The 24,726-nt window shown below is 37.2% G+C and overlaps 2 protein-coding genes across 5 annotated transcripts in view; one reads left to right on the top strand and one right to left on the bottom strand.

Annotated features, from left to right (window-relative positions):
- INTS8 (integrator complex subunit 8) overlaps window positions 1–10,664 on the top strand; it is a 49,768-nt gene extending 39,104 nt beyond the window's left edge. The window contains exons 21-27 of the mRNA XM_024115885.2: window positions 1,526–1,644; window positions 3,024–3,127; window positions 4,109–4,159; window positions 5,948–6,021; window positions 6,102–6,166; window positions 6,327–6,370; window positions 10,464–10,664. Of these exons, the coding sequence (XP_023971653.1) occupies window positions 1,526–1,644; window positions 3,024–3,127; window positions 4,109–4,159; window positions 5,948–6,021; window positions 6,102–6,166; window positions 6,327–6,370; window positions 10,464–10,580 (574 nt within the window). The 3' untranslated portion in view covers window positions 10,581–10,664. The remainder of the gene's footprint in view (window positions 1–1,525; window positions 1,645–3,023; window positions 3,128–4,108; window positions 4,160–5,947; window positions 6,022–6,101; window positions 6,167–6,326; window positions 6,371–10,463) is intronic.
- CCNE2 (cyclin E2) lies at window positions 10,589–24,441 on the bottom strand. Of its 4 annotated transcripts, none has more exons than XM_007116677.3 (12): window positions 24,410–24,441; window positions 23,433–23,469; window positions 23,240–23,336; window positions 23,096–23,152; window positions 22,007–22,158; window positions 20,587–20,722; window positions 18,223–18,369; window positions 16,851–16,946; window positions 15,299–15,433; window positions 13,444–13,555; window positions 12,531–12,688; window positions 10,589–12,106 (listed from the first exon to the last, which is right to left on the bottom strand). In XM_007116677.3, the coding sequence occupies exons 2-12, from the start codon at window positions 23,444–23,446 to the stop codon at window positions 11,993–11,995; spliced, it is 1,218 nt and encodes a 405-aa protein (XP_007116739.1). In that variant the 5' UTR covers window positions 23,447–23,469; window positions 24,410–24,441; the 3' UTR covers window positions 10,589–11,992. The 4 variants fall into 4 exon arrangements, with proteins under 4 accessions (XP_007116739.1, XP_023971654.1, XP_007116740.1 ...); XM_024115886.3 differs by having other exon boundaries at window positions 24,402–24,425; XM_007116678.4 differs by lacking the exon at window positions 24,410–24,441 and adding an exon at window positions 23,578–23,816.
- Window positions 24,442–24,726: the final 285 nt, after the last annotated feature.

The following is a 24,726-nucleotide window of genomic DNA, read 5'->3' as shown; positions in this document are numbered from 1 at the left end:
GCCCCATTTTGCCTTTTTAATTGATGGTTGTAATACCTCTTTGGTGTTACTTCTTTGGCCTAAGTTTAGACTGTAAACTAATGATTGATTTTTTTTCAATGTGTGTTTATAAATGGGGCAAAAGAATGGTTTATCATAGAGGTTCTGAGCCAGACTCAGAGAGATTGAGTCCCAGCCTCTCCACTTCCCAGGTATATGACCTTGGGTTAGTTGCTTTCTGTGCCAGTTTCCTCATCTGTAAAACGGGTATAAGAATAGTACCTACCTTGTGAGGATTAAACAATAAACTTTCTAAGCTAGGTGTTTAGAATAAGGGCTGCCACGTAGTAGGCTTAACTATTATTTTCATGATAAAATTACTTTAATGTAAATTAACCCAGAGAAAATAAAATGTAACTAAATGTTTGACCAGAAAATATATTTGTCTTGAGCAGGAGGAGTCTTTATTGACTCCAAGAGTAGTGTGAGGATGGCATGGATTAAGTATTACTATTTTAAAATTGATTGTTTGATATGTAGATAGAATTCTTAGACTTAACATTTTATAATTTCTAGGAAACATAAACCAGTATAACTCATTTAAATAATTGTAAATAAATTAGTTGTAAATCAACAGTTGGGTATTTACTAATGGCACCACAATACTTTCCCACTGTACTGGGAACAGTGGTGAGTTATGGTAAAATCTAACCCCTCAGGGCAACAGGAGTACTTTGTCCAACCTTGTTAGATGATAGAGCCAGGACTTGAACCTTGGTGTGTTTCTGAAGCCAAAGCTTGTTCTCCCCTGCTGGGTCTCGCTGTAGGGGCTGTCAGCGTGTTTCTTGGGTGCTGGCTTGGCTTTATCCTCACAGTTCCACCTCCTAATTCTGCATCTCAGGACTTCCAGGCTTAACTAGGCTCAGAGCAGCTGGCCCCCTTCCGTACTCTTTTTTGGATTCTTCATTACTTCCAAATGTGCTGCAGTGATACCCTTGCCACAGCTCGCCCCAACCTGGTGAAACGTCTAATCCAGAGGAGTTAGTTAACCCTTACAAGAAGGCACAAGGTGAATTTAAGGCCATGTAGCAGTATTGTTAGTCTTTGAGCCCTTGTTTTCTGTAGCTTCCTCTAGATAACAGAACTTAAAAATCATTTGGAAAATTTTTATGAGTCTGTCTCTTTATAATTTTGTTGCCTGTAAATTGTGCATAAAAAGTGGAGACAGGGTTTTATCCTATGACTTTTTTTGTGCTTTATATTGTCGAATATTTAAAGATACTTTAGAGTGGCCTTCTTTGGCATTTTGGGAAAATAAAGGAAACAAAAATCAGATTGTTTTCAGCCCCTTATAAAAAGTTAGCTGCTCACACTTCCTCAGATTTAGTTGTTTTGATAGTTTTAAAATATTTACTCATAGTAATATTTAGCATTGTATTTATGATCACCTAAATTTTGACTGAGTCTTTTTGTTTTTAATAAATATGTGTATGGAATTTGAAGTTGACTCTTAAAATAGAGATTATGTTTATTGTCTTTCATATAGCCTCCAGTCCGTGGACTTTGAAGCCGTGGCTATCACAGTGAAAGAGCTAGTTCGGTATGCCCTCAGTATAAACCCAAACAACCATTCCTGGTTAATTATTCAGGCAGACATTTATTTTGGTAAGTGAGATGTATGGTTGCTTTGTGTTTTGTTTTCGTAGCAGTTTTAGAAGTGAAAATAAATATATTACACTTGTTATTACAACACATTATTAAACTTAAGTCTTGTTTTTGACATTCTCTAACTCTTCTTCCTAGATAAAATTGAAAGTAACTATTATTGTTATATGTATGCATTTTTCTGAGCCTTTGATTCAGATGCTTTTAGTTTTATGTTGACTACTTTTATTCTGTGTGGTTTTTTTTTTTAATAGTAAATGGTCATCTAAAAAGTTGGTAAAACATTTTTAAGGAAAGAGGTTAAAGTTTAGTTTACAAAATTGCTCTTTAAAGGTTCTAAAATATGTCCAGGCACTCTTGATAATTATTTGTGTTCTTGAAAATAGATTCCTAATTTTTCCCCCCGGTTGTATGTGATAGATTTTCCAACTTGATAGGGAATTTCTCATATTTCTGTTACTCTACAGATCAAATTAAAGTTCTGACTGGTGTCATTCTGGGTCACTTTTTTAGGAGTTGATTTTTTTAAAGAGAACGTTCAAAATGTAAGAGTAGAGAGAATAGTATAATGAATCCCCATGTATCTCCTGTGTCTGCCACCCAGCTTTTTTTAAGTGACTTATTGCAAGCAGCCTTAAGTCATTTTTATTTTTTTCATTTTTTAAATTGAAGTATAGTTGATGTGCAATATTACATAAGTTACAGGTTTACAACATAGTGGTTCACAGTTTTTAAAGGTTATATTCCATTGATAGTTACTACAAAATACTGGCTGTATTCCTTGTGTTGTACAATACACCCTTGTAGCTTATTTATTTTATAGATAATAGTTTGTTGCCGCCCAGCTTTAACAGTAATTAACTCATGGCCAGTCTCATTTCATCTGTACCCTCACCTACATCATCCTACTCTCTCCTGGATTATTTTTGAAATAAATACTTGCCAATTTTAATGCTCAGTTTTACCCCAGCCCTGCAAAGAATTTATTATCAGGATCTTAATATCTTTATTCAGAATAGATTTTCTGATTCTAAACTGCCTCAGAAAAATGAGGTCTGTTTCTAGTATAGTCATTTGGGAAATAAATACCTCCAGATACTAAATTCTGTACCACTAAGTTTGACAAGGAATCTGAGCTAAATATTTGGCTAATCAGTTTTAGAAGGAAAGACTCTATTATACAACTACTTTAAAGTGGTTGAAAAAATAAAGCCAGTTTTTCTCATTGTTGGCCTGGCTAAGTGTTATCCCTAGGTCTGTGGTTTGAATCTGCTTTTGTCAAACATGAAGTAACACCTGACTCTTCACAAAAGAGGCCCTATTTTTCCAGCTGTGTATTTAATGGCAGGTAATTCTTTATCTCTGTTTTCTACTTCAAGCAACAAATCAGTATTCGGCAGCTCTTCACTATTACCTCCAGGCAGGAGCTGTGTGTTCTGATTTCTTTAATAAGGCTGTGCCCCCAGATGTTTATACAGACCAGGTAGGTTGTTTTTGCGGGCTTGCTTTCTCCTTGTCTGTCTTTAAATGTTCTGCTTCCTGGGCCTCTTTTAGCATGAGCTGATTCATTTCCATGTATGTGGTGGTAACTCCCAAATTGATTGCTCTCCATATTTCCATTGCCCACAGCTATTGCTGCTTTGATTTCCCCAAAACACCTCAAACTCAACCTGTCCAAAACTGATTCAGCACCTTTTTTTTTTTTTTTTTTTAGTATTAATTAATTAATTAGGCTGCTCTGGGTCTTAGTTGCGGCTTGCAGGCTCTTTGCTGCAGCATACCGGCTCTTAGTTGCAGCATGCGAACTCCTTCTTAGTTGGCAGCATGCGTGTGGGATCTAGTTCCCTGACCAGGGATCGAACCCGGGCCCCCTGCATTGGGAGCGTGGAGTCTTACCCACTGGACCACCAGGGAAGTCCCCTGATTCAGCATCTTACTCTACCAGTCTCTCCTCCTGATGACCTTCCCACACCAAAACAAAAACAAAAACAGAAGACCCCACCGAAATAGCAGTCACCTTTGTTTAGCCCTTTGAGTTGACCAAGCATAAATCCTGAGTGTCATCCTTTTTTCTTTACTAACCTTTCCACCAACATCCATTCAGCCTTCAAGGCATATTGATTCTGCCTCCTAAATCTCAAATTTTGTTAATTTTCTCTCAATATGCATTACCCTTTCCTCTGGTTTAGGCCACCAATATCATAATTTAGTAAATGGCATTTTTTAATATTTACAATAATGGCTTTTGAAATAAGATTTAAGATTTTTTTAACTTAAAAGTTCTATTTTTTGGAGCAGTTTTAGATTCATAGCAAAATTGAGTGAAAAATACAGAGTTTTCAAGTACCTCCTGTCCCCATACATGTGCAACCTACCTCACGATTGACATCCCACATCAGAGTGGTACATTTGTTACAATTGACATTGACTAGTTTTTGAAAATAACCAGAATTTTGTTTTGTAGGTAATAAAACGAATGATAAAGTGCTGTTCTTTGCTGAATTGCCACACACAGGTTAGTTTATAATATTATGATGCTGGTCTGTTTTCATATTAGAATATTAGAGTTTATAATAAATATAAGGCATTGGACTGGGAAATAGCGTTTATTTTCTGTATCATAATTGCTTAAATTTATGGTATTTAAGAATTTGCATGTTCTTTAAATTTTTTGAAAATAGTTTACAGAATTTAACTAAAATGAAAGTATGAGTTAGAAGACATTGGTCTTTGAACCTTATAAATGGAAAAAGCATTCTCAAATATGTTTTCTTATATTTAAAAGTAGGTATGTACATTAATCATTAGGGAAATGTAAGCACCACAATGAGATATCACTTCACACTCACAAGGAGGCTGTAACTGAAAGATAGTAACAAGTATTGGTGAAGATGTGGAGAAATGAGAACCCTCATATGTTGCTGGTAGGAATATAAATGGGGCAACCTCTTTGGAAAACAATTTGGTGCTTGCTCAAGAAGTTAAACATTGAATTACCTACCATATGACTCAGCAGTTTCACTCCTGGGTATCTAACCAAGAAAACTGAAAACATATGTCCACCGAAGAATTTGTACATGAAATGTTTATAGCAGCATTATTCATAATAGCCAAAAAGTGGAAACAACCCAAATGTTCATCAGCTGATGAATAGATAAGATTTGGTGTGGGTGTGTGTGTGTATACACAATGGAATATTATTCCATTGTGAAGTACTGATATATGCTACAGCAGGGATGAATCCTGGAAGTTTTATGTTGAGTAAAAAAAAAGCCAGGGGCTTTCCTGGTGGCGCAGTGGTTGCGCGTCTGCCTGCCGATGCAGGGGAACCGGGTTCGCGCCCCGGTCTGGGAGGATCCCGCGTGCCGCGGAGCGGCTGGGCCCGTGAGCCGTGGCCGCTGGGCCTGCGCGTCCGGAGCCTGTGCTCCGCAGCGGGAGGGGCCGCAGCAGTGTGAGGCCCGCGTACCACAAAAAAAAAAAAACAAAAAAAAAACAAAAAAAGCCAGATACAGAAGGCTTTGTATTGTATGATTTCATTCATTTGGAATGTCCAGAATAGGCAAATCTATAGAGTCAGAATGTAGATTAGTGGTTGACAGAGACTGCGGGGTGGAGAGGTAGGGGAGGAATGGAGACTGACTACTAAATGGCTATGGAGTTTTTTGTTTTTTGCGGGGGGCAGGTAATGAAATGTTTTAGACTTAAAAGTGGTGATGGTTGTACAATTTTGTGACTATTCTAAAAGCCACTGAATTTTATACTCTGAAAGGGTTTATATTATGGTATGTGAATAATAATCAATTTAAAAATATTTAAATATTAAAAAAGAGATCAGCATTATGACCTACATACATGACTGAAATGGATCTGTTTTCAGTGTTAAGCAGACTGGCCTACATTTTGCCAAAATGAGCTTCTGTATTTGCCAGCTGTGAAAGGTTTAATTGGATGTTCTATATGTCCTTGAATGTTTGACACTTTTGTTTGGCAGTTTTCCATTCCCTTCAGTTTTCTAAACTGGCTTTTTGCCAGCTTCTCATTCAGATAAAGCTCTAAAAATTTATGATTTAGGTCACAGGGGAAGAAAATATTGGGCAGACAGACACTTGTGTAAGGGTTTTTTACAATTAAAATTGGATGGATTCCGTACATATCAGCTGATCCACTCAGCCTGATCTGCGAGGCCTCTTAAATTAAATAATATACTCTTGACATGAGAATCATTAAAAATTACCCCTCCAAAACCAGTAGTCATTGTTGATACTAGTTACATGAAACCATTTTCAATTCTTTTTTTATGTAGGTGGCAATTTTATGTCAGTTCCTCAGAGAGATTGACTACAAAACAGCCTTTAAATCACTGCAGGAACAAAACAGGTATGAATGGTTTTTGAAATAAAATGAAGTTGAAATTTTTCTGCTTAAGAAAGAGGAAGTAACTGAGTTCTGTTTTTCAGTCATGATGCTATGGACTCCTACTATGACTACATATGGGATGTTACCATTTTGGAATACTTGACTTGTATCCTTCATCAACATATGTGTGTGATGTTAGAACAATTCATTTCTGTAAATTAAAGAAGTATTTAATATTGTGTATTTTCTAAATAAAAAACAAAAGTTGAGAATCTCTCATGATATTTAATAGTATGAAATTTATTATTCTTAACTGATTCATTTAGATCTTCATCACAAAAGAGGAGAAACAGATAAAAGACAAATTGCGGTAAGTTATTTTATGCCTTGATTCTTCAATGATGCGCTTAATTTCCCTAATACTAAACTATTTCCTGTCTCATACAGCATCAAAGTCCTTACAATGGCCTGCAAGGCCGCATGTGACTTGACCTCTAGCTATTCATTCGACTCTCCCTTGCTAACTTCTCCTACACCAATATCCCTACTGTTCTTTGAACCTGCCAAGAATATTTGCTACCGAATGGCCTGTGAAATTTTCTCTTTCAGGAACATTCTTTTAACTTCCCTCAGGTCTCTTCTCAAACGTCACCTCTTAAGAAGTAATTGTCCTTTCCTGACCATCTTATAAAATAGCAATGTCTCCCCCTTTGCCCCCAATACTTTTATTCTCATTTCCCTTTTAAAACTTTTCTCCATATCTACAACTGACATACTGTATATTTACTTATTTATTGGCTGTTTCCCCATGAGGGTAGGAATTGGTTTTGTCACAGTTGATACCTAGAATGGTGCCTGGCAAATAATAGATGCTCAGTAGTTACTGGATGGAGGAATTATTTATTTAAATTTGACTTATAAACCAAAACATTACAAATTCATGGTCATTTTTACAAGCCTAACATTTGCTGTGTCACTATTACCATATGTTTTCTCTTTGCTCTTTCACTCATTAATAAAAGTATATGCCGTTTATTAAGTGTCCTTTAAAGCTTTGTACTTGGACTAAATTGTATGGCCATTATTTAGAGGAAACAGAATAACAACAGCATCTTTCAAAAAAAAAAAAAAAAAGAGGGCTTCCCTGGTGGCACAGTGGTTGAGGATCCGCCTGCCGATGCAGGGGACACAGGTTTGTGCCCCGGTCCGGGAGGATCCCACATGCCGCAGAGTGGCTGGGCCCGTGAGCCATGGCCGCTGAGCCTGCGCGTCTGGAGCCTGTGCTCCGCAACAGGAGGAGTCATGACAGTGAGAGGCCCGCGTACCGCAAAAAAAAAAAAAAAAAAAAAAAAAATAGAAAGGAAAAGGAATATGGTGCCAGTTCCACTTAATTGGAGACTACTCATTCTCCCATTTCCAACTTATCCAGGGCTGGAAGGCAATGCTGAAAATTTCCCAGTTCCCTGATGGCATTTCTAGACTATCTCTACTTGTATCAGTTTTTAAGCCGTTTCTCCTTGGAAGCTTACACCTACCTCCTTACTAGCTCATCTAAACAACTACCTGGCTGTTCCTCTACGTGCATCAAAACACATGTGATCAACTTATCCAAAACCCCTGGCACTCCAGGTTCCATTATCACCTTTACTCTTCATCAGCCACCCACGGCCAGGCCTTTTTGTCAGAATTGCTCTACATAAGATCTCTGTGCCAGTAATCTATCCCTTTCTTACTTCCGCGCTCCCATTTTCCTCATGATCAGTGAGATATTCAAGTTCATGACCAAGCTTTCCCCAGTCTGTCAGCCCTTTTCCAACTTCCGTTCCTTCCCTACTGACCTTGCGTACAGCAAATACTGGCCTGTGTACTCTCAGAGATACTGATTCATTTGATCTGAGATGAGACCCTGGGATCCAATTTTTAAGTTTTCCCAGGTAGTTCTGATTATAAACCAGATTTGGGAACCCCTTCTATCTATGGTTGACTGTCAGGACTACTCTGATTAATATTTTCAGCATCTTTGCTTTTTTGTCTTTTGCTTCATCTGGAAAAGTCCCAACCCTGAATCAGTTCAAAAATTTATGTTTTTTCCCCCTGAGCCACTGAGTTCTGTTGGAAAAAATCCTACAACTGTATAAACTTGTGCCACTACCAAACCGTGGCCTCCAACCTTAGCTGGCCGCTCATTTCTTTTGTTTACCTGCCAGTGGTCAGTGGTCTGCATTCTTTTTTAGGGAATATTTTAGACTTTCACCCTATTAAGCCCCTGTCCTCTCTCCCTTTTCCATTTTCAGTAACTTCCTTGTCTGTTTGGAGTAGACCAGAAAAAAACACTGATCAGCCCCCGTTCCTGTGAAAGTTACAGTCTTGGGAGTTGTGGCCCCGTGAGTGCCAGCTTCACATTCCTGTTTCAGGTCCCTGCTTTCCACCTTCAAAATAATTGACAACTGTATTCATTGTTAAGTCCACGCTTTTAGTCAGTAAGAGCTTATGCGACTCTTTGATGAAGACAAGTTCTTATGCTTTTGATTCTGTCCTTTCAGTGATTGTCCCTTTCAGTTACTTATCTCCTCTCCTATATTGTCAGCCACTCCCATACCTATAAACAATTTCATCCTTAATAGGAACTTCTCTTGACTGTACTCCACCTCTCTCTCATCCCTTCTCTGCCTAGTTTTTTAAACTCTTTGATCCAATACAATTTGACTTCTGCCGTCCCCACTCTAACTGTTCTCAAGGGTCACCAAATGTCAAAGCCAGTGAATACTTTTCAGTCTTTATCCTGTTGTTTACACTCCTTGCTTCTTGAAATTCTTTTTTTTTTTTTTGCGGTACGTGGGCCTCTCACTGCTGTGGCCTCTCCCGTTGCGGAGCACAGGCTCCAGACGCGCAGGCTCAGCGGCCATGGCTCACGGGCCCAGCCGCTCTGCGGCACGTGGGATCTTCCCGGACCGGGGCACGAACCCGGGTCCCCTGCATCGGCAGGCGGACTCTCAACCACTGCGCCACCAGGGAAGCCCTTGAGATTCTTTATTCCTTTGGCTTCCCTGGCATTTTTACTCATTTATTCTCCCTGACTCTTCTGCCTTTTCTTCTTTGTGGGTATTCCCTGTCTACCCCTTAAACTTGGTTTTCCCAAGAAGTTAGTCCTTGGGTATTTTCTGATTGCCCTACATTCTCCCTAGGTAACCTCATCCACTCATGGTTTTGACCACTACCCACCTAGGATGTGTTATTTCTCTCAAATATCTGGCTCCTATTTCAGTTTCTGTCTTATACTTTGAACTTTTATAGCCAGTCGTCTTCAGGATACTTTGTTTGAAATAACTCTTTAGTTATACCCCACTACTAGGTTTTTCCACATGTATTCTTTCATATTGAAATGGCATCATCTGCAATTCCTCCTACCCGCTAACCTAACTGATGATCATTTCTGGATAGTCTTAGCTCCCTTCAAGCTACCTATCAGAATAGTCTTTGTTGTTTAAAAAAAAAAAAAAAATATATATATATATATATATATATATATATATATATATATGAATGAACTTCTTTTAACAAAAGGTAATTTTAAGGTCCTAAAACATGCTCTCACAAAACACTCCATGGCAGAATACTATTATGGATTTTTATCAGGCTCAAGTATTTCTAATCATGAAAGAGAAGGGTCATTATATATTATAGTGCTGGGCAAACTAGATATTTTTTACATATTAAAAAAGTGAAGCCCTGAAACATGAATTTTGATATTTCAAGTTATTTTGTAGGAACCTTAATTGTAAAAATGTGTCACAGTACATGTAGAGTTTATTTACTGTTTTTAAAAAAATATTTTATTTATTTATTTGGCTGTACCAGGTCTTAGGTGCAGCATGTGGGATCTTTAGTTGCGGCACGTGGGATCTAGTTCCCTGACCAGGGAATCGCACCCGGGCCCCCTGCACTGGGAGCATGGAGTCTTAGCCATTGGACCACCAGGGAAGTCCCTTTTTAGTCAAATAAATTTACATGGGGCTTCCCTGGTGGCGCAGTGGTTGAGAGTCCGCCTGCCAATGCAGGGGACACGGGTTTGTGCCCCGGTCCGGGAAGATCCCACATGCCGTGGAGCAGCTGGGCCCGTGAACCATGGCTGCTGAACCTGTGCGTCCGGAGCCTGTGCTTCGCAACGGGAGAGGCCGCAACAGTGAGAGGCCCGCGTACCACAAAAAAAAAAAAAAAAAAAAAATTTACATGAATTTACTTAATGTTACTGAAGATAATTCCACAAACTATGGTTCAGTAATTGATCTTTTCCTTGAGTGGCTCCAGTCAGTCTTGAAGTTAATTTCTTCTACACCTCTTAGCATCTACAATTAGAGGTTCAGTTTATCATTGTTAGCAAGTAGGTAGTTTTATATTTTGCATACTAGCAAAACTTTGTTTTTGACCAGACCTCTAATAACATCACTTTTCTGTTTTGGAAGATCAAAGCCATCGGCCAGACAGAATTGAACGCAAGCAACCCAGAAGAAGTGTTACAGCTGGCAGCACAGAGAAGGAAAAAAAAGTTTCTTCAAGCAATGGCAAAACTTTACTTTTAAGCAGTTAGTTAAAATTTTTTAACTTTTATTTTTTAAACAATGGGCTAAAAATAAACAGTATTAAAAGATTAAGTTTATATAATACATATTTACATATTTAGTGGCGTTTTCTTTTCAGACAAAATACTGAAACATATTAGTTTAAAAACAAAAACTCTACAGAAGACTTCACACCATAACAATAGCTTAAATTTATAATTTCTTCAAAGGAAGAAGAGATTCACATGTCCAGTAACAAAATAAACTAGTAATCTAGTACAATTTTTCTAATCAAATCCACTTTTGAGGCTGAAATTTCATTTTTAAAAAACTAAAATATTTATGTAGAAGTAGCTATATACAGCAAGTTCTTATGTCAAGGTTTTGTTTTTTTTTTTAAATAAATAGATTTCTAGGAGTCGTATACATTTACTGCTTTTCTGCCTTAAGAAAATACAAGTTTAGGTCAAGTGTTAAGCTTTATCACTTTGACACTGTCCTTAACTCATAATGTAGGAATTTAAAAAGGACCTTAGCAGTTTTGCAAACATAAATAAAGCCTTAGTCACACTAAATTGAGATAACCCTAAAGATTTTTTTTTAGAGTAATAAAGTGACTTTCTCATATAAATAGTTTGAAAGGGTACTTAAGTTTTTTGCCCAAATTGTGATGTACGAAAAAGTTATTATAAAGCAACTTATATGTCAAAGCCCCATGTAGGAGCCACAGCATTTATCTTGTTTATAATTTCTTTGGTATTCCCACTGTTTAGAGCACAGTTTAAACACCATGTTCATCTAAGATTTACTGGTTAAAAATGTTATCACAAGGCAAATAAACATAGTCAAACAGATTAAAGTTCACCATTTTTAAAAATTCAAGTTTTATAATAGCTTGCTACACCAGCTATAGATAAATTAGTCACCTTATTACAAAACTAAACCTTTGTAAACAAGTTTAAATTTTATTTTCAAGAACCAAATTGCACTAGTTAAGAGTTTATAAATTTTGAGAATCTAAAAACTAGATTCAAAGTACTGTATCACTTAATGTACCCTTTAAGGTAGCACTTATCTAGTCAAAAACTCCAATAATGAAATTCCTGGTTTATCAAGATAAACAAACATAGTAACAAACACCATATCAAAAAAATTCTTACGTCATGAATCATGGCTGGCTTCTATCCAGTCAGTGTTGGGAATGAAGTCATCTTTGTAAACAAGTCCTGCTGTTTCTTTAAACAGCGAACATAGGAATTAAATTTCCTCCTTAGTGCCAATTTTAAGTGGTTTTTTAAATCAAAGAATGCCAGTGAAACTTCTGAATCGGCCAGGACAGCCACAGCACTATTTTCCTGTAAAACTTAAGTAGTTAAGTTCTATGAAATGCTATGCAGCGCTTCATCAGTTCCAACTTGTTTGCTCAGTTAACTTTAGTGTTTTCCTGGTGGTTTTTCAGTGCTCTTCGGTGGTGTCATAATGCCTCCATTGCAAACTGGTGACAACTGTCCCCCCTTTCTGAAGGTGTTTATATAATTTACTTCATCCTATACATGTGAAGAAATCATGCAGAGATTAACAGCTAAGATAAAGCATTGATATGGTAAAACAAAGTCAAACAAGACTTCTGTGTACTAATTTGAGACTACTTAGGCTTAATATAATCGTCTCTTTATGCATTTGCAACTGTGATTAGTCATATTTTAGAGGTTCAACTGCCTGCAACTTGTATTTTTAAAAACTCTTACCTGGACTATTGGCCTTAATCTTGAGACACTTCACAAATCTTGCTTTGACTTCAACGTTATTAGCTTTTCTACATTTTGAAATCAGTGTGCCCATTGGAACTTTCTCTCCCCTTACCATCTTATATAACTGCTTGAAATATTATTCCGTAGTATCCTTACTATCAGTTTCAGTGACTTACCAAATAATAGTAAGACCAAAAAACTACACAAGAAAGAAACATACCAGCATAGCCAGATAATTTGTATGTGTCTGTATATTGTGTCTGTCTTCCATAGAAATCTTCTTAAAAACCTTCAGCTTCACTGGGCTAGTACTTTTTACTATGCTGACAAAAGGCACCATCCAGTCTACACATTCAGAAATGTTGTCCCATTCCAAACCTAGATAAAGAAAAGTTAGAAAAATGTGAAGGTTACATCAGAAACATATGCCTACTTATTTGCTTGTGCTTCAAAATTTAAAGATAGTTAATTTAAAATTCACGTAAAAAAGGAAACCAAAACAAGCACATAATATAAACCAAAATCAACAAGTTTATGTGGGATTAGCAGATGTAAACTACTGTATATAGGATGGATAAACAACAAGGTCCTACTGTATAGCACAGAAAACTATATTCAGTATCCTGTGATAAACCATAATGGAAAAGAATATAAAAAAAGCATGTCTCTATATGTATAACTGAGTCACTTTGCTGCACAGCAGAGATTGGCACAACGTTGTAAATCAACTATACTTAAAAAAAATTTTAAAAAAAGTTTAGCAAGTCAAAACAGACTATCACTCTCAAATATGCTTATAATGTGACTATTCTGAGGGAGAAAAAGACTTAGAGCTTCTTAGCCAGTACCTGCTACATAGGAAATTGAAATTGTCAAAACCCAAAGAACTCTTTAATGTGGAGCTATAATTACATTGACTAACTTCAAATGGATTTAAATTCCATTTGACCTTATTTTTTGTTTGTGGATATATACTGAGGATTAGAAAGTACTTCTAATAGAAGCGAAGATAATCGCTAAACTGCTAACTTTTTCCATTAAAATTTTAAATTCTTGTTTAGCAGGATGCTAAGTTCAAAATAGTCCCTTTAAAATTTGAATGGGTAAGAAGAGAACAAAATATACTGTCTTACCTGAGGCTTTCTTAACCACTTCAAGAGAGGTAAAATGGCACAAGGCAGCAGCAGCGAGTATTCTGTACTGGAACTCTAATGAATTGATGGCAAGAATACACAGATCTAAAAGCTAACAGAGGAAAAAGTATATGAATTTAGGAGAAGGATGAGTACTACATGTCACTACTAAACATCAGTCAGCTAACATTTTAGATTGCTTATGATGTGGACCATATGCCAAGAATTGCTAAAACTACAGGGATCCAAAGAGAAGCTGCCACCCTGAAGGAAGTTCAGTCTTGTTAATAAACAAGTAAAGGACTGTTACGATATAGCATTATGTGTACTATTAGGAAGTACACCTGATCCAGAGTGGGGAAGACAGGGAAGACTTCTGCTTAAATGAGTCTTAAAATACAAGGTAGCCAGGAAGACTGGGAGGTAGAGAATGTTCTAGATACAGGAAACAGAATTTACAAAGACAAATGAGAAAGGATTACTTTTCTTTGGAACTCAAGTAGTTCAGAACACATAGGGTAAAAAATATGAAATAAGGAATATCTTTCCTTCATTATTTTAAAAAAGGGGTTGCTGGAGAGGCATGGCCTAGGTTAGATCATAAAGGGTCTTTAAGAAGTCAGAACTTTAAAGTTCTGACTGATTATTGAAATTACTAGAAGACTTTAAATCAGGGAAATTACATTTTAAGAACAATCCTTAGACTATGGTGAAGCAGAAACACAAGAAGGGAACTTGTTTCTAAATACATGAGTTAAGAGGTAGTACAATCCAGGCAATAAGAGATCTGAACAACGATCAGCGAAATTGTGTAAAAAGGTTAGATTTCAGAGGCCTGAGGTGATACCTGTCCAGTGAAATAAAACTTATTTTTGTCCCCATGGGTCCAGAAGACAGAAACACGAGTAGAGGAGTTGGAAATGAATTATTACTATTAATATACCTCTAGAAACTTTCTACACTGTTTATCAGCTTATCAAAGGTTTGCCCTATCAAAAGCGTTTAGCTGCCTAGGATAATCTGGGATGCTAGGAAATCTGATGGAAAAAATTAATATGACTTCCTTAGAAAGTTCTACAAAATGAACCAATTCTAATATATTTACTGGTTCTCCAGTTTTAGTGTTCATAATGAGTTTACTAGATTTAAAACACAAGTTGAATTTCAACGTAGGTTACTTAAAACCCACCCAGAGTACCACAGTTTCTTCAATTCCATGTGTAAGATTTTCACATCCTACACAGAATAAGAATCTGGGTGTTCTTCACTTACATATGGCAGGTACAGCAGCCTTAAGATCCTACCTATGAGAAGCAGGCAGGAAAGAATGGTACCCTCCTCCTGTAATTACTTTCTTACAATATTTGTTATACATTGGCCTAGGAAAGTTTAATTTAAACTTAAATTTTTAAATAATGTTATAACTAAATTAGGTGATTTTAATTTTAACACATAAAATAGGTTCCCTATGTATTCAAATATAAGAGAGTAAGATAATTTTACAGAAAAATTTCATACTATTATCAAACCTAAAACAACTGGCTGAAAAATACCTTTCCCCATGTTACATCAAAAAGAGGTATTTAACTCTCTACCTCATATTCCTAAAGAGTAAAAAGTGCTCATAATATATTTAAATGCAAGTTTTAAAACTTTGTTTTCTAGAATTTTCAGTAAGCAATGTAAATATTGGGGACAGAATTTTATGCATCAGAAGTTTTGTTCTAGTCAATTAAGGAATGAATTTAATTTAGTATGCTGTCATTTTGTTGTGTAGCCTATTTAACACTATAAATACACTAAACAAAACCTGTAATTAAAAACATTAGCAAATATTCAATAAAAATATCAATACCTGAGCTATTTGAATGAACTTTTCCTGAGAATACTGAGGTAGAAGAACTTTAGGAGCATCTTTAAGAGCATCAACTTGGAGGAAGAGATTTAGCCAGGAGATGACTGTTACAGGACAAAGTTCCCATTTTAAAGCCTGTTAATGAAATTAAAATGCCTGTTAATAAATATAGGTATATATACCACATTATATAGGTACTTCCTTAAATAGTCATTTAAGAAACTTTTTGCTTTGGGCATATTTCTTCCTATTTTCATAACTATTTATAGATACCTCACAATCTAAAGCTGCTTGTGTTTTAGTCTATTATTGATACAGACACCTATATTATTCTCTAGTTATCTTTATTGACAAAGTTCCTTGGACCTATTTTTCATTCCTACTTTTCTCATTTCTTGCAGCCCCTCGTCTTCCAAATGTATTCTTTATCGAAACTGCCCTTTTAATTTTATTCAATAACTCCACAGCTAATTCCATTCAGTTCTCCGAAGAACTGATTCTACACTTTTTCTTTCTGTGACCTATAATGGCTTCTGTTCAACATGTAAAAGCCAAAAAAAAGACAAATCCTAATTTATGATATCTTTCTCTCCATGAAGCCCTGGGACTTTACCATTTATAAGAAGTCAAAAATAATTAGGAGAGAACAGAGAGTCTTAATGCCTGTAGGACCACCCAGAGAATTCCATCTTCCCATTGTATATCCTCCTTATACTATACTTCAAGTCTGAATCTGGATAACTTTGTTACTAGAACATATCAGAACTATATTCAATGTCTTATAATACCCTATAATGGAAAAGAATCTGAAAATATATATATATATAAAACTGAATCACTTTGCTGTACACCTAAAACTAACAAAACATTGAAAATCAAGTATATTTCAATAAAAAAATTTCTTTTAAAAAGAACAATATCAGCATGCCAACAAGATCCCATTCTTACAGAGCTATCAATCTGAATGTTTATAAACATAACAAATTTATATTATATATAGTTTATAGATATCTTGTAAATGAAAGTCATATTGATTGTGTTTTCTTGTGTTCTATTTATAAAACCAGGATGCTCAAATTTCATAACATACTTTCTAGTAGCTAACATTCACCCTTTAATCTCTAATTCAAGGCCCAATTAAACATCTTAATGCTTCTTTCCTCTACCCTTCTATTAATAGCCCTTCCCATGCATATAGAAAAGAAAAAAGGCAGTGAAATAATTCTCATTCTCTACCTGCTGGAAGAAGTGGAAAAGCAGAACTAAGATTTGAGAATCACTGTTGGAATTCATTTATATACACATGCTATGCTAACTACCTGTAAGTTTTGAAAGTGTTGTTAAACACTTTTAAATTAAGAAATAATATTCTCAATATAGGAAAATTGAAAGATACAGAAAAATAGAGTTTACAGGTTAAGCAAATTCCCCTCCCATCTTAGAACTGGATCCTAATACTAAAATCTCAGTTTTGACTACTTAACGTAGTCTTTGAGTTTAGTAAATTAGAGTTATTAAATTGCAACTAGAAATAATAAAGATATATTACTACCTTTAATATAATGAGTTCCATCCTTAAGATATCCTCTTCACTGCAAGCACCATCAGTGACATAAGCAAACTCTTGCAGCTTAGGAGCGTAGATTTCCTTTAAAATAGATTTAATTAATATCAAGCACAGTTGAGAGTGAGATTAAAACAAAAGAATTATATACAAACCAATCTAGGCTTCATTTTTAAAGGACAAAATGATTATAAATCTTAATAAAATAATTCTACGATAGCCAAAACAACCTTACCTTTAAAGATATTTTTCATATCTGGGTATCTAAATTAGCCAACTATATTGATTGAAACATTTTTATAGAACTGATTTTGAATCTTAGTTAATAAACAATCAGACTATTTTAACCAGTCATTTCAGTGACTGGTTAAAACAAAAAGCCAAACTTGTTTTAGGATTGCCTAGTATATCAGACTAAAACAAGATACTCAACAAATAAGGTCTAGAAATTGAAAACATTAACTTTATCCTAGTACAAAAGTATGGTTATTCAAACAATAATTTGTGCAGTTTGGTTGATGACAGGTCTGTCTTAACAGTTCAGAGAATAACAACTAGAATGATCAGAGGAGTAGAAGAGATGTTGCCACAGATGAGAACAGGCTAAAGATCAAGATTTCAGTCTAGGAAGGTATCTGAAACACACAGTATGATTTCAGGTAAGGATATACGGAATACAAACTTATTCATCAAATTTGGCAGAATTTGGGGATAGCCCTTAAGGCTGAAAAGACAAATGTGGAAGAGGAGAAAAATACACTTAAGGAAATTAATGCGTGATTCACAGTCCCTCTTCTACCCTCAAAACAATACAGGCTTCAGAAATTTCAGATGAAGGTACTAATGATATCCTTATGTGTTGAATTTAAGAAAAGTAGATTGAGGTCGTGTGAAGGAAAATCTCAGGCAGCAAAGGTGTTTCCTTCTATCCTAGCACCATCATCAGATATAAAAATACTAGGCTGGATATAGACCATTATTCTAACCTAACATAGCATTTATTGCATTTGATTGGTTAATTAGGTTTCAGAGACCATTCTATTGAATCCAAGTGCCATAACTAGGTATAGAGAGACAGCGTTGGTCATTTTCTTTGGCAGTTAGCCATGGAACATTTCACCTAGATACTAGTTGCAGAATCAAACTAGAGACAGAATAGGCTCAGATACTTTGAAGGGAACCATGATAATTATCCTTCCACCCAAATCACAGTGTTCAGAAAATGTATTGGAAAAAACTCACTCATCTTTCCTAAGGATTAACATATCAAAAGTGGTACATATTCTCTAGGATTTATGCATTGGTTAAGACAAAAAAAGTTTGCGGTAAATATATCTATGGATAAACTTTGAGAACTTACCTCAAGTTTGGAAGCAATGAATAATGAGGTAATTCCAATGAGTTGAAGCATATTTTTATTTATATCCTTTTGTGTCAACATAAATCTATCAAAAAAGTCTTGCGCAAGATAAAATGTTTCCCTATGAAGTGTGTATACTTCACACACCTAGAGAAGAATCCATTTAAATATTATACCATTAATTTCTCCAAATTAGAAAGTTACCTCTTAGCATACCAGATTTCAGAACACTTTCTGAAGCCCAACTTGCTTTTTAGGATACCAAAGCTAAAATGGGGGAAAAATTAACATGTGCTAATAGGATAAATCTATTAACAGTCCTCTTAGTTTTATAGGTTTTTTTCACATAGACTTACTGTGTTTATTCCCAGATACATTTACACTTTTGCTGACTATGGATGAGTACTTTCTTCCTATTAAGTTTCTAATTTTTTTAAAATTAATTTTTAGTGGAGTATAGTTGCTTTACAATGTTGTGTTAGTTTCTACTGTACAGCAAAGTGAATCAGCTTTACGTATACATCTATCCCCTCTTTTTTGGATTTTCGTCCCATTTAGGTCACCACAGAGCATTGAGTAGAGTTCCCTTGGCTATACAGTAGGTTCTCATTAGTTATCTATCTTATTCATAGTGTCAATAGTGTATATATGTCATCTAATTTTTATTGATGACAAATGGGTAAGTTTTTATGCTTAGTTTATACTCTAATAGTTCCAACTGATTCCCTTCATCATTCTAGATATACATTTAACTACAAAATGACAACTCTGTTCCTTTCAATGTTCTTACCTCATTTAAGAATTATAGAAGAAAACTGAATGAATAACAATGGTGATTGACAAAATTTTTATCTTATTCCTTATTTCTGACTATAATGGGATTCCCCTAATGTTTCACTATTGTTATTAATAATAAGTAGTATCTGTCATTTCCACACATAATATAGGGAAAGCTTTTAATTCTCAAAATAACTTCATGAAGTAGGGAGGAAACAGAGGGACAGACATACATGAGTTTCTAATAAACACTTAATGTGTTAAGGAAATCTCTCCCTAGTTTATCGCATATTTAAAAATCAGGAACGTACACTGAATTTCAAAAAATATCTTTTACATCTATGATATATAACCTTATGATTTTTCTCCCTTAAACTATTAATAGATTTTCAAATGTTGGACCATTTTTGCATTCCTACACTGAAAGAAATACTAAGACAAAGTAGAGTTTAATGCTCTGCTGGATTTGCTTTATTATATTTGGTTTTGTATATATAATCATATATTTAAGGAAAAATAGGGATAAATTTGATAGACAACCACTGAAAAAAATAAATGTAACATAAAAAGGCAAAATAAAATAACATCAACATAATTGTGCTTAAGTTGCATCTATGATCATTAGACATTCAGAAAAGTCAAAATCCAACTACATTCTTGTACACATATGATTGAAACATAATATTCCCTTCTAGTCAGAATAAGGAATAAGGTGACCTGACTCAAAAGGACAACATTTTGCAGTCTTACCGAACTTTTCTGATAGCTCCTGAGATCTATTCTGCCATGTGTTTCTCCACCAAAAAGCCTGTGGCAGTTCCCCCTTAGAGTTCATTGTCTCTATCTATATTAAAGATAGGGAAACTACAGAGCAAATATCCAAGGGTTGGGGGAAAATTAGTTTGTTATCAATATAAGTAATCGTTTCAATAATTTTAGAGATTCTTTCAGAATTATTATCCAGTGAAAGGGAATGGGCCTAAACAAGAGGGGGCACAGATATTTAGGGCACAGATATTTAGGGACTTCTGGATCACTATTATTCCATTAGATTAATGGTACAGCTCATTTCTGAAAGGAATAGAGGGATATAACAAAAGCAAGTTACATGGAGCCTCGAGGGCTTAGGGCTACTGGATATTCAAAGCCTCCTTATCATTTAGGATATAGAAATTAGGATTCCAAATCATAATTTGATTTCGGTGATGAAGAAAAGGACTTCTGAGGGTCCTGAAGCCTAGTCCTGGTTCTTTACATTGCATAGCAGAATTCAAAACCTTGTCAAATTCTGTTCATCTTAAGTATCCTTGGCACCAGGCACAGTGCCTAGTACACAGCGATACTCAGATACCACAATTTCTGAATTGGGTTTGGGTTGTATGGGACCTAGTGGCTGTGTCCTCATGATTTTACTCTTATCGAGCAGAGTCATTTTCCATTTTGTTATCTTCAACTACAGTGAGTAGCCCCCCAGAATGGCTCCTGGCAATAGGTAATATACCATGAAGGCACATGGAAAGCGTATTTATGTCTAAATATTTTTCCATCATACAGACAAAAAAGGAAATTTGTATTGCTGGAACATACCTCTAAAAGCCAGTCTAGAAGTATTGACCTCATCTGTGGTTCCAATTCAGAATGCAGAACTTCAAAATGTTTGTCATGAACATATCTGGTCTCTTTTTTTAACATGTTTAGCCAAACATCCTGTGAACATCCCCAGCTATGGAAAGGGGCAAAATAATTGTGTGACCTACATAATATACAAGCTACCTGTTTCACATAGAGTAAACTCAACTTTCCAACACTGAAATCCAACTTTGAATTAGAATTTGAAAGGACAACCTCTTAAAGTAAATCAGGAAAAATTGCTACTTTTAGAAACCATTTCTTTAGCATGAAGTTATACAGCAAGAACTTGGACTATGAGAATCTAAATGGACAGATTTCAAGAGTGCTTTCTAGTCCCCATCTATTTATAATTTACAAAGGCACCTGTTTCAGATAACCATGTTTTCTCAAGAGCAACACTAAAAAAGTAAATATTTAAAGCATATGATCCCAGCAGAGACAGTCTCAATCACCTCCAAATAGATCATCACTACATTACAGTGGGGTTAAGGTGGGACAGTATGGAGAAGAGGAAGACTGGTGAGTTTAAATGTATGAGTCCATTAATTTGCTAATTAAAGCCAAATATAAATGATTATACTACACATTTTATATAAGTTGTACCTCTTAGTCTAGAAAAAGTATAGACCTTAATAAGTAGGCTTGGTAAGAAATAAAAATAGCTGATCTATCAAATGAAAATGCTGTACATGTTAAAATACTTCCATGTTAACAATTTAGATAAATTATTTAAACTCCATTAAAAAGGTGATTCAGGGTTTCCCTGGTGGCGCAGTGGTTAAGAATCCACCTGCCAATGCAGGGCACACGGGTTCGAGCCCTGGTCTGGGAAGATCCCACATGCCGCGGAGCAACTAAGCCTGTGCGCCGCAATTACTGAGCCTGTGCTCTAGAGCCTGTGAGCCACAACTACTGAGCCTGTGTGCCCTAGAGCCCATGCTCCGCAACAAAGAGAAGCCACCGCAATGAGAAGCCCGGGCACAGCAATGAAGAGTAGCCCCCGCTCACCGCAACTAAAAAAAGAGCGCGCGCAGCAATGAAGACCCAACGCAGCCAAAAATAAATAAATAAATAAATCTATAAATAAATAAATAAATAAATAAAAAGGTGATTGAGTTCTTCTGATAAGGCTTACAGTCTTCAAAAAGCAAGTGAAAATAATGTTATAGAATCAATGTTTTAAATACCCATGTCATTTGCAAATAGCATTACTGTCAGATAAAATAATTTATGCTTAAAGACTAGTAAAAAAACAAGCAGTTTTTCTACAAGTTTTTCTATCTTATAATGAAGGCAAAAAATAACTCAAAATAGCACCATATATTACATCAGTAAATTTTAATCTTTGACATTAAATTACTGAAATTTTTCTTACCTTAAATCAGGCAAAGGTGAAGGATTAATGAAAAGATTTTTAAATCTGTAATTTGTAAATCTGGAGAAGTCGCTTGTTCCTATTTCTTTGTGGGGTGTTTCAATGATAATGCAAGGACTGATCCCCCCAGATAATACAGGTGGCCAACAATTCTGTCATTTAAAAAAAATAAAAAGAATATCTTTGTGAAATAGGAAAACAGCTTTTGTCTTGGATCTTTTATAAATGAAAGTTAATACTTCTAAACAGTCTACATTTTTCCCTAAACACCATCGTTAGCTAACATTGCTGACTAATTTAAGCTGACATACATATTTTATAAATAAGCCATATAGCTCATTTCAATCTTCATAAAGAGTAACAGGTAGGATGTTTTAAACAAAATACAATTCTGGAAATACAAGACGTTAGGTACTGAGGGAGAGGAGAAACAACAACAAAACACGTGTGTAGTCAAATATTAATCACTTTCAAGATGATAAAATTTTCCCTCTATATTTAGCAATAGTGGCCAGGGCACCATGTTTTATAGACAGCTACCCCCGCCCCCCACTCGTTAAGGCCTGTTCCACTACTTTCAAATACGGGAAGACAAGACCTTAAAAGTGGAAACAATTACTTAAATACTTAAAGGACCCTTTCGCCAGTCAATGCTGGTTTCAAAGAGAACCACTGTTTCTAAAGTGTCTTCTGTACAACACATAGGAAGAATAGGTAGCAAAGGGCTGGGTGCCAGTCTGTCAGTGACCTCACATCCTATTTATGCCCTAGAAGCAACCATCAGGACTCTCCACTATAGTCAGAGAGGGAACAAAGAGCAGTCCATTGGACAGATTAGGCGGGCCCCGGTGCACCAGGCAGCTCCTAGAGGGAGGGATTTACAAAGAGGAACCAGCTGCGTCAAGGCTTACTCTGTAGCTGTAGTAGGATTCAGGGACATAAAAACCACCCAAAGACAAGCGCCTTCCTGCTGACCTCGAAGGGCATTAAAAGTGTCAAAGGAACCTTCCTATCACAAAGCAATAACACAATTCTATTCTTTTTTGTCCTGCATTTGTTTCCCCCAAACCTAGCCCAGTTCTGCATTACCCTAATCTCATACTGTTGTTTCTTGACGACCTTCTCCTCTTTTCTTTTTTTGACATCCTGGAAAATAGAAAAGGCCATTGTTAAACTAAGGTCCCTGCAAGGAATTTTCTCTTTCTCCTCTCTCTCTTCCCCCCCTTAACTCACCTGGGCCGTTTTTCTCTTCTTGGCCTGAATTATCTGGGTTTCTTGTGGGGAGTCCGTCTGACTGGGCTGGGGCTGCTGTTTAGCTTGTAAACGGCTACTATAGAGTTTTTAAAAAGGAAGTTTAATTAGTAAGTGACGCATTTCAAAGGCAGCAGCCAACTCTGAAACATATCTCCAAGACAAATAACGTTACCTGCGTCTTGACATTCTCTTTCAGGTGTATGAAACCTCTGGAGGGGAGAGGAAAACCAGAGTCAAATACATTGCCATCCATACTCTCCAAGTGCCATTTAGAGGTTATAACTAAGTCCCTCAGGAGATGACCTGAGCCGTCTTACCACGATGATTTCTGCAGTATATTAGTGCATGATTTCGGACTCATGCTTTTGGACACATGCCTGCATTTCCTCAACGAAATGTGCAGCCCGGATGAGAGCGTCTTCAGAAATTTGCAAACCACCCTCAGCGCCCGGAAAGCGCAGGGAGGCAGATAGGTCTCTTCTGCGTCCTACAGTCTCTCCCCCGGACAGCCCAAGTGGGGCTTGGGCAGCGCCCCTACTTCCCCCCTCCCATCCTGCCCGAGCCGCGGGGAGAGGGGGTTGTGGAAGCGAAACACTGTGGAGAAGCCGGTTCCGCGCCAATTTGGAGAGCGGCGGTGGCGGGGAAGCAGGGGGCGGAGGGAACTTGTGTCACGTCCTTCAGGCTCCTTTCCCTCCTTCCCAGCCCCATCGGACCCTGCCCGTCGCTTGGAGGAGCACCGGGACCCCGACTACAGATGGGGGATGGGAGTGAAGGAAAGGGAGTTCAATTAATAAAGGGGGAAACGGGGCTTGTGGGGGAACTTTTCTCCCCGTGAAGGAGACCCAGACCCCCATCCTCTCTCCTGCGGGATAGCTCCCCAAATGGGGATGGCAGAGAGAAGCCCCTAGAATGAGGGGCTTTTCTGTGGCCTCCCACTTAGGGGCAGCCCTCCATCCATCGCCGCCTTCCAGGCCCCCTGCCAAGGGTCCTGACAGGGACGGAACGCGGGGACCCATCGCCCCCAGATGCCTAGTTCTCAGCCCTCCCACTTTTCCTCCCCCAGGCTCCCGCCCGCGGGAAGGATCGGACCAGAGGTGGGGGGGCTTTCTCTCCTCCCGCATCCCGCCCTACGCCCAAGCACCTCCTCACCGCCAGACCCGCTACCGCTCGGCTCTCAGCTGGCGCCGGCGCCAACCCAATATATAGGCCGGGCCGGGCCCGCCCCGCACGCATGCGCCTCAGACTGACACCTCCGGACAGTGCGCTCCCCTCCCCCGCGCGCCCGTCCGCAGGCCCGCGCTGCGCGCCCTGCCGTGAGTCCGCGCCCGCCCACCTCGAGGGGCCGCAGAGCCGGCTCGCCTAAGCCCTCGGTCCGCGGTCACCTGAACTTCACCTGCCTGTGCGGCGGGAGGGAGTCTCTCAGAGGCTCCTCTTCCTCAGCCCGGCTCCCCGCCGCTCGGCTTCAT

The sequence above is a fragment of the Physeter macrocephalus genome, chromosome 15 (assembly GCF_002837175.3).
Source record: "Physeter macrocephalus isolate SW-GA chromosome 15, ASM283717v5, whole genome shotgun sequence".
In the NCBI taxonomy this organism is placed as follows: domain Eukaryota; kingdom Metazoa; phylum Chordata; class Mammalia; order Artiodactyla; family Physeteridae; genus Physeter; species Physeter macrocephalus.
Note: the sequence above shows the minus strand (reverse complement) of the source record. Positions and strands in the feature narration are given on the sequence as shown.